The sequence below is a fragment of the Diuraphis noxia genome, unplaced genomic scaffold (genome assembly GCF_037042655.1).
Source record: "Diuraphis noxia isolate RWA-SAM2 unplaced genomic scaffold, SU_Dnox_SAM2 contig0005, whole genome shotgun sequence".
In the NCBI taxonomy this organism is placed as follows: Eukaryota; Metazoa; Arthropoda; class Insecta; order Hemiptera; family Aphididae; genus Diuraphis; species Diuraphis noxia.
In genome coordinates this window covers 34,536,994-34,550,756 of record NW_028301715.1, presented here as the reverse complement: position 1 = coordinate 34,550,756, position 13,763 = coordinate 34,536,994, and the positions used below count along the sequence as shown (strand labels likewise).

The following is a 13,763-nucleotide window of genomic DNA, read 5'->3' as shown; positions in this document are numbered from 1 at the left end:
TACTATAATTTACAAATACCAGCCTATTTTATATTTAAATAGTAATTATATTACATAATTTATAATCACATATCACCCATACAAACTACACAAGCAAATATACAATTTATAAAATATTATATTGACTTTGATACATATTAAAAAATGTTTTGATTTACCTATTTTATTTTTATATTATAAAATAGGTTAAGTATAAACTTGTATAAAATAAAAACATTATGCACATTTACCGTAAATTATTTTAAAATTTTGTAAATTATTAGAAAACTTGTCAAGCGTTTCTAAAAAATGTATAATAGCTAGTTCAAAAATAACTGTTTTTCCGGATCCAGTTGGTGAAGAAACGACGACTGATTTATCTTGAATATAAACAAAAATATAATTGATATTAATCATATTATGTATCATACTTACAACTTTATATGAAATATTATAATCACGATAAACCTATCTATCTTTATATATTTTGTTTAGGTACATATTTATTGTTAAAATAAGTAATTACAACCAAATTTCTCCAACTTCATTTGATTAGATGCCTAACATAATAACAAATTAACTCATCCACTACAAAGTGTTCTCATTTGTTTCCCTACGTGAGCGTCGTGAGCCACTCTTCTAAATGCAAAATTTAAATGCAAAATTAAAAAAATTGACAAAACTTGTTTAGGGTGGGTAGTAAAGGGGATATAATTATATCAATTTTCAAAGGCTAAAATGAGTACGTAAATGTCCATTCTCCGGGGGATTATCATCAAGAATAAGTGAGCAATTGTGAAAATAATCACAAGATTCGGTTCTATATTTTTTCCAATTAGCGGTTACAAACTATAAGCGAATTAATACTTTATACAATAGTGAGTTTATTATATTAGTATAGTTAGGTAAGTACCTAATAACCTAACCTTACATCTAAAATAATAATAGGAACATACCAGTATTGAAAATAGTGTCGATTGCTTTTGTCTGTATTTTATTGAAATACGTATAATTTGAAAATATATGTCTATATATTTCTGCTAAAAATGATTAACCAAAAATAATTATTTTTATTTTTATATAATTTAATTAAATTGGTTATTATTTACATTTTTGAAAAAAATAAACAAGTATCCCTCCCCTCCACTATTAAGTAACTATTCCAAACATTTATGTCGAAATCAACTTAATATCAAAATATCAACTCTTGAACTACCTGAACATAACCTAGCTTAAATTAAATATTGATTTCTAAATCAATATTGTTAACAATACTCACGCAATTTATTTACTGGATACAATTGGTTATCACAAGTTAATGAATTCATATCTTCATTAGTATTACCTTTATAGAAAGTTAAGTATTAAATATCAATGTCACATTTATTTAATTAATACTAATATACCATACATTTATACAAATATGAAATTCTACTATCCAGTACCTACCTATATTTAAATAATAAGTATCTCAGGCATACTATTATGTGTACGACGTACTAGCTGTACGTATTTAGGTAAGTACCTATTTGATTTAACCTTGCAAGTGCATGGTATCCAAACAAGTTATGACTTATATAGGTTCACTCAAATATTTGTAAAATTAGAAAATTACATTTAATTTTAGCTAAAAATAATAATTCAACTCTATAGTCTTAAATATTAGTCTATATACACTATTCGGATTTCAGAATAAGAAAGGTGTTTTCATCGGTGGACGGTGGTGGTTAGATACTCAGATGCTTCCCACACCAAAGCTGGCGCATGAAACAAAGGTTAGGTATTATATACGTACTAAAATTATTTCAGTGTACATTTTTATATATACACATTTACGAATTTTTAAAGAAATATTCATTTAATGTTAATGAGTTATAGTACCTATGTTATTTACTTGAAAAGAGTTCAAAAATTAGAAAAGTCAAGGTTTAATACCAATGGTGTAGTTAGGAATTATTTGTATAGGAGCCAGGAGGGTGAATGTTTAGGGTCTTTTTCAAATCATCTTTTAAAACAATTTTTTTTTTTACAATCAATGCAAATATCCGTACACCGTAGTAACATAGACCATAAGAAAACAAATTTTAATATAATATTGTAATCCATACTTATCGACAATATTTTTTTATTAAAAATAGTATTTTTCTTTTTACAGGAAATTACCTACTATTTGGAAAAAATATCATACCTACCGGATCAACAGTGTTCGAGAAAAAGGTCGAATGCTCGAATGCCATGAAAAAGCGTAAACGTTATTATTTATAGCACTAAATAATGAATCGTATTATTTTGATCTTGGTGGGTAGAAGAAACTCAAAATCACAAATTAAATTCAAAACATTTAAATTTTATGCGATTATTGTTTCCAAGAACAATTTGAAAAAAAAATGAAAGAATTAAATTTGAAAGCAGTGTAGCCTTCTAAAAAATACTATAAACTGTAGCCGCGAGTAGTATATTATGTATAAATATATATTACATAACTAATTAGTAATTAATAATAATGTAGGTAGCCGGGTAGGTTTGGTATCTAAACTTCTACATAATAAAAATTACTTAAACGCAAAAAGATCATAATAATATTGTTTTATATGATATTTACCATTATATTTTGAACGGAAATGACTTGTATTAAATGTAGAAAAACAAGTTCCGTCGTTGTTATTATTGTATTCATTCATGTACGAACAAAGTTATATAAATTCCATTCATAATATTATATTCAATGGTTTCTTAATTTTTTTAACAATTGAAAGAAAAATAGTGTTTAATAATTTAATAAATAATATAATATAATTAATAGAATATTTTACAAGAAGCCCAGAACAGTAGAACACTAAATGCGAAATCTGTCATATGTGTATTGGTGAACTTGATTTTTTGGCGGTAAATATAAAAGTGAGGTTAGTTTCATCCTATTACGAATTAAAAAAATATAATAAAATAATAATACTTAGAAAATTTGAATTTGGATTGAACTAGCAACCGCGATTATATCATTTTTATATTTATACCATGATATAATTATATCATGATTTATACTTTACTATGGTATAATGGAAATAATTTATAGTTTATTATTTAATTTTAGGTTATGTTTTAAAAACTTATTTCGTTTGCCGCCAATTTGATTTTATCAATTTATGGACCGTTGTTATTTTATGATTTTATCTTCACTCAGTTCACTCTTCAGTCTCTACTCTCTAGACTTCTGAGTAGTTCTGTGTTCTGTAGTTCTGTTAAACGCTTCTTCAGTCTTTAGTCAGATGTCACAAATTACAATTACAAGCAATAAACTTCATATTATTTACTAATGCAATCGTAAACTTATATTTATTTTTCTTAGCGTTTAATTATTCAATTTGATATTTTAATGAATTTTTTTTAACTGGTCTTGTAATAATCTTTAAAGCTATGTCTGAAACTAAAGAGTTAGATTTTCCTCGTTATGCCCATGTTGAAGGGCACACTGACGTATGTTACTCAGAAGATGGACGGTAAGATTAATACACGATTACGTGAATAATGTAGAAGTACCTAGTATTAAAATTTAAAAGCAGTACATAATTAGATAAATGTATAAAAACGTAAAGAACCTACTTGAAGTTAAAATTATTTACATCTAGAAGTCAAACTTGTGTTTTCTAAACTGTAAAATAGTTACATTAAAACAACTTAACAACTTAATTTATACTATTATAAAAATTAATTAATTTGTACAATTTACTTAACTTGAACAGATATTTGATTACTTGTGGTCAGGATGGAGATATAAGAATATGGGATGGTATTGAAGATGGTGATCCTATTGAAAAATGTGTCGGTAGTGAAGCATTTGCCGTACATCAATCAGTAATATCAATAAATTAAATTAAAATTTGTTGTCTTTATTTTTATCTAACATTTTTATGTAACTGTAAATCCAATTTATTTTTAGGGAGATATGTTATATGTTGGCGATGATCATCATACACTTCAAGTTTATACATTTCCAAAAGCAGAGTTAGTAGATACATTAACTCGATTTACTGCTTCAGTATGCTGTTTAGATTCGTCTAAGGATGGCAAACTAATTGCTGCTGGTGGATGGTAATATATTCTATATTGTATAAAACATAAAAAACTAATAATAAGTATTTAAACATTTTTATTTTTTATTTCAGTGATTCATCTATTCAAGTTGTAAATAAAGATACTAAAAGTGTATGGAATTTTAATGGTCACAAAAGTCCAATTTTATCTATTAAATTTGATACATTAGCTGAATTTTTGGTAAAAAATAAAAAAATAATTTTAAATCATGCACACTTTTAATTAATAATATTTTAAATGGCTGCAGGTATCATCAAGTTGTGATGGAACTGTAAAAGTATGGAGTATAGAAAAAAAATCTGTTGTAAAAGAATGGACTAGTGTCATACCAGTTAGCAATGCATTCCAGCACTCTAAAATCAAATGTACTCCTGCATGGGATCCTATAGATGGAAATTTATTAGCTATACCTTTTAGCAAAGAAATAAAATTGTTCCAAAGAGGTTTATGGAGAGAACTTTACACATTACATGATTACCGATTATCAGAACAAGTAATTACATCCAAATACTTTTTTATTTTATAATTTTATCTGAATGAGCTTCAATAAAAATCATTAATTGCTATAGCCGAGGTACTTTTCCACTATTCCGACAATCGTGGATCTCAATCCTGTTATCTTAATAACCACTCAAAAGCTGCAATTACCTCCCGTCAAAAGTTATGTTGTTAGTGACCACAGTAATTTCTGTCGTTAAAATAGTTAAACACTTTTAAAAGCTAGTTTAGTTGTATCTAACTTTGAGTCTCTAATAAATGAAGAAATAAAAAGGTAAGAGAACCATATGCCATTTTTTAAGTCCTATCTGACTGAGTTTATCTGGAGACAAATATCGTAAGAGAATATGTATCTATTATCCATTTGATAACAATGAAAAATATTTCCAAAAATAATATCCTTGAATAAGGATACTCTTGAGAATTCTATTCAAAATCCAATATGTTGGACATATTTTTATTACCTCTCATAAGAACATTAAGAACCCATATATTATTTATTTTGATTCCCTTCTTTTTTCTGTGATTATATTAATATTATACTTATATAAATAATAATTCACGTGTATTAACAGACAGTGCTATAAAGTCAAAACTTTAACAAAATTGAGACTCGTGGTAGTCAAGATAACTGAAAAGTACCTAACCTGATATAGTGATATTTCTTTGCTATACAATGATTTAATGTTATTCTAGGAGATCACTGTTATGAGTTGGTCAAAATGTGGCAGATATATAGCTGCTGGAACAAACACTGGATTTATTTTGGCGTGGAATGTATCATCTCAAGTAATTGTATTACATGCAGAATGTAAGGAACGATATTCTATAAGAAGTTTAGTCTGGTGCCCTAAAAATGGTGAACACACTTTAGCCTATTGTGATGATCATGGCCAGTTAGGTTTGGTTCAAAATGCTGGATCAGATGATTTTAGTGTAGATGCAGTAAGTTTAAGTAATACTTCATCTAATTTAATAGCAATAATTCATTTTTATTCACTCATTATTAATATTTAGTTGTATCAACAAAATTGATTAATTTATCAATTGCTTATTTGCACATTATGATTCACATGGATATGTTATCTTAGCTATGTGCTTCAAAACTGGATACAATCCAGTGAGCGGTGAACTCCATTAATATTAATTGGGTTCACCCCTAAATTATTATTAATTGTGGCCCAATTCTTATTTTAGACTAATGGCAAGGAAAACATATTGATGACAGATGAAGAGTCCAGTGATAATGTTATATCATTAGATCAAATAAAACATGATGCTGAAGTTGAACTTAATAAGCAAAGAGGTGTTTCTTTAAATAATGTTGATGGTTTAGAAATTGACGAGGACAACAGCAATTTGTCTTCTAAATATATTCCTCCAACTGCTGGTTTCACTGTGGATCTACAAAGTCCATTTCAACCTTGTTCAACACCTGTTCATCTACAAAGGCGCTTCATGGTAATCATTAATAGGATCCAACTTGTTACAAATATAAATTTATAATATAATTTTATTAATTTAAATAACTTAAAAATTTTCAAGGTTTTCAATGATGTTGGTTATGCACGTCAAACTAACACTGCTGATGAAAATGTAATTGATGTAGATTTTCATGATAGCACTATCCATCATGCTTTTCGTATCAAAAATGTCTTAGGGCACACTATCGCTGCTATGTGTCAAGAAGCATTAGTTTTAGGTTGTGAAACTCAAGATAATACACCCAGGTATTTAAACATAAATATAAAATACTATCTTTGATTTAATATTAAATGTATTAATGGCAATTCAAATAGCAAATTGGTTTGTGTACTACTGAATTCATGGGATGGTAAACGCGAATGGACTGTTGATATACCTGATGATGATGATATATGTGGATTAGCTGTTACTTCTGATTGGATTGCGGTAGCTTCAGTATCGCGTTTATTAAGATTATTCACTCTTGGAGGTGGCCAAAGAGAGATCATATCTATACCTGGACCTATAGTAGCTATACAGGGATCCAGAGACCGTTTAGTTGTTGTGCATCATTGTGGGGCCCGTATGTATTAACTACTTTATTATACTGTTGAACATATTTTATAAAATTGTTTTTTATTTTTATTTAGCTATACCTGGTGAACAAAATTTGCGATATTGTGTATACAAGATTGATAGCAGTGTTGAAGCTATTTGTTCTGGTTATGTGCCACTGTTTCCAAAATCAACTCTTAGATGGGTTGGTTTTTCTGATTATGGATCTTTGTGTATTCTAGATTCTGCTGGAACTTTACGAATGTTGATTAAATCCTATTGGAGTCCCTTATGTTATGTAGATAATACGGTAATTTAAATTAACCAATAATAATGATTTAGACATTTTTATTTTTATATTGATTAAAAAAAAAATTTTTAGTGGAATGACACTACAAATCATTATTTTGTCATTGGAGTCAGTGAGGCACGTCAAGATATACGATGCATTCTTTGTAAAGGTTCTTATTATCCTTCAACAACACCTCATCCATTTTTAAATGAAATACCCTGGCAGGTTATTATTTTTATAATTTTATAATTTAATGTAAATTGCAATTATTTTATTGTTTAAGATCCCATTGTGTGATCTTAATCAAGAAAAAGGTGAATTAGAAGAAAAGTTTTGGAGATCCAATATAGCTTTATCAATTTTACCTGAAGAAGAAGGTCTGCAATATGATAAAGAATTAAAAACTACATTTTTAAAGCTGTTCGCTGTATGTATTAAATAAATTAACTTATTGATGAATCATATATAATAACAAAAATAACTAATGCAACCCTTATTGATTTTTTCTTTAGATGGCATGTAAGAGTGGTCATGATATGAGAGCATTAGAGATATGTAAACTTATACGATCTGAGCAATATTTAAATTTAGCTCTGAAATATACTATGAGAGTTGGGAATAGTAGTTTAGCATCAAAAATTACAACAATTATAGAAAATGAATTAAAAGTAGATGATGAACCAAAACCAGTAACATATTCAGAATTATTTAATGGTCCATCAACTTCATATAAGTAAGTTGTACAACTTGATGATTATTTTTATTATGAATTTTATTTAAAAATCAATCAAAATAGTTTTTTGTTTATGAAGAGTTCTTGAATTCTGTTTTCTAATTTTTATGACCGAGTTAAAATATCAATATAAATAAACAAATTTTACAAATTATTTTAATGAGTATACATTTTTTAATAGTGTTAGTTCTATAATTAAGCTTCTACACAAATTTATAAAAAAAATGATTTACTTTTATTTGCTAAAACAATTTAATACAACTATTTAAACAGTAGGATTGATTTTTTTATCTTTATCATTTTTAACAAAAAATATTTAATAACTGTTGCCTATTAACTGAAAAATTACTCGTTTGAATTTTAAATTGGGTATATCAAAATTTTTTAAACAATTATTCACTAAACAATTCACTAGAAAAAAGAAGGTGGGGCTATTATTTGAAAATGCAAATTGTATCGCTATTGGATATTTCTTTGTAGTAGGTATAACAAATCTTAGGAGTTTAAAAATATGGTCTTTAGGTTAGGAAACTCCTTTAATAATAATTTGGATAAATTCATTATTTGATGAAAAATAGTGGTGAGTATGCGTAGTTGTATTTCATATATTTTACAAATTTATTAAGTAATTAATTTCTAATTTATAGTAAGAATACAAACTATGTTTCACAACAATCGCAAGATTTATTTTCTGAAAAATACAGTCCAAATGATACTGAAGACAATAATAAAGGTAATATTTTAATTTTATTAGTTTTATTATTACTTATTTACTATTAATGATATACATTATTTTTGTTTTAAAATCTGATGATTAATGATCTGATAATATAATATTAGTCTTACTTCACTCATCTCTGATCAAGGATTTGGATTTGGGTATCAAATTTGATGTTCGTGATAAATTATTGTATTCTTAAAATTAATTCTGAACAAAGATTTGTAAACCATTTAATAGAAATTTATATTTACTCTTAGAGAACTATATATATTGTTATTACCAATAATTTAGTTACCTTAATGTATGGAAATTAATTAAAAGTTAAATATTATATTACTAAAAATAACTAAACAATTAAATTATTTAAAAAAAATTGTTTGTTGGAAGTTTTAGAACCATCAAGTATTTTAGCAGTTATCAAAAAGAAACAAGAATCTGAACTAATGAATGAATCCAATGATATAGATCGAGCTTTTAATCCATTTAAAAAAAAAACTGGTGGACAAGCTAATATTTCAATTGATTCTCTTTCGCCATTTGATCAAGTAAATTATTTTTTTTATTCTATATATTTATTTTAACATAGAATTTGAACATATTTTATACTTATTTATTAATTTTAAACTGTCTTAGACAAATGAGCCCTTGAGTGACAATAAAAGAAAATCTGACTTAAGTGACAGTTCGGAAGACATCAATTCAATAAACAAATCAAAAAAACCCAAAGGAGTTTCAAAGTTATCATCTTTTATTTTTAAAAAATAATTTATACTTTTATTATTAATAATTTATTGTTTTTATCATTTTTACTTAGTATGTGACTGGTGTATAATATGTCCTAAATAAAGTTTAAGTCAAATTGTATTTTATTAATTTTGTTACTCGCCAGTAAAAATAAATAAATAAATATATATATATTTATTTATTTATTTATTTATTTATATATATGTGAATAATGAATCTTTAAATCACTATTTGATGGTACCTTGACCCCTTGCACATGTTATTTTGTTACCTTAGGAATAAAGTTCAGTAGTGGTAGAAACTAATCAATAACTCATATCACCCCTTCTTTAGTTTTTAAATGTACTATAAATTATATCTATTGCACTCCAAACTAGTAAACTTAACAATATGTAGATCTATTAAAACATTATGGACTTTAAAATAACTAATTACTTACCAAGATTTAAAGAAGAACTACCACCAATCAATAGGCCACCTCGTTCATCTAGTAGTAAAACAATTAAGGTAAATATAAAAATTAATATTTGTAAAAAAAAAATAAGCATTTGTATTATGGGAATTTATATTTTATATTACTTAAGAACCTTAAAACTTCAATTGAACAAACAGAATTATTAAATAAAATTGATCCATTAATATTGGTTGCTCAGTATGAAAGAGATATCAACCGAATAAAAATGAATCACAACCAAATGTTAGAAGAACTTCATAAAGAATTAGAAATATTAAGGTCCAAGAATCGAGGTATTGTAAAAACAACTCGCAATAAATATTTTGATGAAGTTTAATTTAATATTTAAATTATTGTTAAGATCTTTTAGATGAATTGATTATAATGAATGGTGGAAACTATTGTTGCAAGCATTTAGAAAGTTTGCGGTTTGAAATTTTAAAATCTAATGCAAGTGATAATCAAAAACAACTAAGTGATATATTAAACAATGCTAAAATTCATCAGAAATCTACTGAAGACATTAAAAATGATAAAAATTACAAGTAATATATCATTTTTTATCAATTTATTGGATTCAGGAAACCATAAATGACTAATGACTATAACAGTGACATTCAGTCAAAAATGAGATAAATTAACTACTATTTCAAAAGTGAAATAAACTTGAATATTTTGAATATATAACTATGTTCTATATTAGTATCAGATAATAGCATTTGTAAATTGAATGGCTAAATATTTTAAATTAATAATAAATTACTTTTTCTAGCTACAAAAAAGAACTACCTGAATTAATAGCTGTAGGGAACAAGTTCATAAGTAAAGACATTGAAAATAAATCAAATTTACTTTTGCAAGAACAATTATATAAAAGCAATAAACTGATTGATATACTTAGACAAGAAAATATTCAACAAAAGGCAGAGGTAATTTTTATAAACATAAAATAGACTGATATAAAATGATTTTATTTTAGTAGTAATATATTATAATTGGCTAAATTAACTAACTGAATAAAAAAAATTCTACCTTAGTACTTTAAAATATGCTAAAAGATATATGGCTATAATGTAATAAATTGATGTTGGAATAATTATATATATACAAACTATAAAGTACCTAACAAATAGATTTAATATTTTCAAATAATTTAATTCTTTTTTTTAACAGCTAACTTCATTAAATTCTTTATTAAATAAGAGGTTGACAATTTCTGGTGTTGGATTGAATAATAGCCTGGTCAGTACAAACTCAAATTCTCACAGAAGATTTCTATCTTCATTATCTCATCCTACTATTTCTTACATGGATATTATCAGTTCAGAGTAAATATATTTATTATTAATTTAAAATTTAAAAATAATATATTAATTTAAAGTTTAATTAATGGCTATTTGTATTGACTTAATGTTAATTATTATGCAATACATAATGAGTTACTTGTAGACTCTAAAGTGTAAATATTACTTACTAAATTTACCTCAACATGTTAATTTAATGAATTATTATTATTTTTTGTTAATTTTTAGGGAAAATGCTCGGCCAATATCTAGAAATGAATAATTTGTATAATAAATACATTGTGTTTCCATGGATGTAAGATGTAACATATATTATGTATACCATTATTGCCATTATGTACAAGTAATATTTGTATAGCTTAACACAATTGATGGACATCATAATATTAGATAATTTGAAAACAATTTTTTTAATGATTATTGATTATCTATACCTACCTTAATATTTTTTTAATTATGATAATTGATATGTGTACATATAGTACTATTACAGAATTACGTAACCAAATGACGCCCCTACGGTTAATGATATATCACATATCGCGTAGTGATGGGAATAATCGAATGATTTCGATAATCGAGAGATTAGTAATCGAGATATTATAATAATCGAGTAATTCACTCGATTATTTTAATCGAGAGAATGGTCACTATTAGTCGCTAGTCGCCGAGATATAATAATCGAGAACATGACGTAATCAATAGATAAGAATCACTCAAATAATATTACAAATTTACGGTCGATAATACTGCAGCTTAACTCAAGATCTATAAAAATAAAATACTTTATACTTTATAGTACTACTGTCTACTTCATAAGACATGAATCTAGAGCTTTACTACCTATAAGTATTAGATACTAGATAGCCGTGCTCGATTGTCAATAGACAATATTACAATAATCATTAATCAATAAAGCCAATAAAAATATGAAAATAAACATTAAAAATTAAAATACGTACTATTTTTGAATTTTTAAATATAATAAAATCTTTATAATGAAACAAAATAAAATAATATTATAAGAAAAACAACTGACAATTTATTTTGTTTGTACATATTATGTTTAAAAATACTAATAATATTAAACAGTTTTTAAATATTTAACGTTTAACCAAATATAATTATATGTAACATAATTATTAATTGTAATACTATATTTAAAAAAACTGTATTTATATGATGAATAATAATAATTTATAAATTATAAAAAAAATGCTTCAAGGTAAAACAATAAAAAATAGTAAATACCATTTAATATTAAATAAAGTGAATAAAAATCTGACAATGCTTAGTCTTTACCGTCAAGCATATAAAATTCAAATAATGATAATCAAAATTCAACGTAAGTAGATATTACTATTTATAAAAGATTTAAATTACTATTTAAAAAAATAATATAGTTTAAATTTTTTGGTGACAGCCTATTTCGACGATCATTTGTTAGCAATCAAACTATAAACTAGTTATTATACAAATAGTAATTACTAATAACTACTAATTTTTCATTCGATTACTTTTGACCGAGCAATTCGATTATTTTTCTATTTCTAATAATCGAGTAATTGAATAAATCGATTATTTTTCAAATAATCGAGTAATCGATTATTTTCTAATAATCGAGTACTCGATTATTTTCTCTCGATTGTTCCCATCACTAATATCGCGCTTTATCGGTCTCATTTAAAAAGCGAAAATGCTTGAGTCACGTTTGAGTGTCTTATAACCTGTTGAAATCGGTAATTGAATAGAATTTATAGTTGATACAGACCGTATGCGTATTTTCAAACCTCTGAGGGCTGGATACGGTCCAATCTTGTGCTTTAATAAAAATAGAAAAGCGTAAATTTGAAACCCATGTTAGAGTAAATAGCAACTTGCTAGTCAGTTGTCACCTTTGTTAAACAATAGATACCAAACTGAGAAACCCGCTTTATCCTCGACGGAGAGAGACAGAATGCTACGTGTCGTTGCATACTCAGTGATTTTCCATATTTAAAAAGTGTAAAATCGAGAACCTTGTTAAAGTGTCTAGCTAGTGAATTACTTCAAATAACGATCGAATAACGTTCAACTTAGTCACTTAGGCAGGCAAATCGACAAAGTGAAAAAATGCATATCAGTTAAGGTATGATATTATTCACCTAATATTGTGAATATTATTGAATTATACTGAAAGGAAAGATTATATTATATTGCCTATATTTTAATGGCCACTACAACATAATGATGATTGATGATAGTATAAGAAATGTAAAAGCAGGTTTGATGATCCAGACTCCATCTGACTGTCATCAATGTTTGATCTCTGTTACCCGAAGTTATTATAAATTTATAAGACACCCGGTTTTGTAGCTATAAAATATATACCATATACACAACATACAATACACAGTATATACCATTAAAAATGTTTAGTCATATACTGGAGCAACGAAATTTACGATTATATAACGTATTTTTCGTGCTTGAGGCATATAATATAACTGTCAACTACCGATCGATCTTTTTTTGGGAAGCATAACTGCTTAGAAATGGCGTATAAGGTATAACAAAAATACAAAAAACAATATAATAAATAACAGTAATAACACCCATTGTTGCCAATGGCCATAGTTGCCGAGGCTTAATTCTAATAAATAAATAACACAAATTCAGGGAAATGTGTATAAAATTGGATTTCTGTTTGTTTGTCTCCTAGAGCTCGTGCATTTAAAATTGAACTAGGTACAAAAAACTGGCGTTGTGCATTGAGGTGAAACGTAAAACATTAAAAAGTTAACTTGCCGATGGAATTTAAAAATATACAGTACCTATTGCAGTGGTATTCTGGTGCAGCAAAATGCAGTGTGGTGGAAAACTATAAATTGCAGTACCTATTGCCTATTAGTCATGAATTATGATTAAAATAACATGTGCTTATGATA

General features: G+C 26.1%; 3 protein-coding genes across 6 annotated transcripts in view; 2 read left to right on the top strand and 1 right to left on the bottom strand.

Moving 5' to 3' along the window:
- LOC107168479 (putative ATP-dependent DNA helicase HFM1) overlaps positions 1-13,684 on the bottom strand; it is a 38,499-nt gene extending 24,815 nt beyond the window's left edge. Inside the window, exons 1-5 of the mRNA XM_089229744.1 lie at positions 13,650-13,684; positions 9,518-9,565; positions 1,259-1,324; positions 936-1,019; positions 231-359 (exon numbers count right to left, since the gene is read on the bottom strand). Of these exons, the coding sequence (XP_089085870.1) occupies positions 231-359; positions 936-1,019; positions 1,259-1,307 (262 nt within the window). The 5' untranslated portion in view covers positions 1,308-1,324; positions 9,518-9,565; positions 13,650-13,684. The remainder of the gene's footprint in view (positions 1-230; positions 360-935; positions 1,020-1,258; positions 1,325-9,517; positions 9,566-13,649) is intronic.
- Positions 3,154-9,198, top strand: Ctf4 (Chromosome transmission fidelity 4). 2 transcript variants are annotated; one of them, XM_015517922.2, is made up of 16 exons: positions 3,154-3,476; positions 3,720-3,831; positions 3,917-4,068; positions 4,143-4,251; positions 4,319-4,564; positions 5,266-5,514; positions 5,767-6,030; positions 6,115-6,299; positions 6,369-6,616; positions 6,684-6,898; positions 6,971-7,105; positions 7,164-7,307; positions 7,393-7,613; positions 8,261-8,346; positions 8,728-8,879; positions 8,968-9,198. In XM_015517922.2, exons 1-16 carry the CDS (start codon positions 3,394-3,396, stop codon positions 9,097-9,099), a joined length of 2,733 nt encoding a protein of 910 aa, XP_015373408.2. In that variant the 5' UTR covers positions 3,154-3,393; the 3' UTR covers positions 9,100-9,198. The 2 variants fall into 2 exon arrangements, with proteins under 2 accessions (XP_015373408.2, XP_015373407.2); XM_015517921.2 differs by having other exon boundaries at positions 8,722-8,879.
- Positions 9,326-11,241, top strand: LOC107168494 (uncharacterized). 3 transcript variants are annotated; one of them, XM_015517924.2, is made up of 6 exons: positions 9,326-9,585; positions 9,732-9,825; positions 9,894-10,077; positions 10,305-10,461; positions 10,706-10,860; positions 11,065-11,241. In XM_015517924.2, exons 1-6 carry the CDS (start codon positions 9,490-9,492, stop codon positions 11,096-11,098), a joined length of 720 nt encoding a protein of 239 aa, XP_015373410.1. In that variant the 5' UTR covers positions 9,326-9,489; the 3' UTR covers positions 11,099-11,241. The 3 variants fall into 3 exon arrangements, with proteins under 3 accessions (XP_015373410.1, XP_089085878.1, XP_015373409.1); XM_089229752.1 differs by having other exon boundaries at positions 9,663-9,825; positions 9,903-10,077; XM_015517923.2 differs by having other exon boundaries at positions 9,663-9,825.
- Positions 13,685-13,763: the final 79 nt, after the last annotated feature.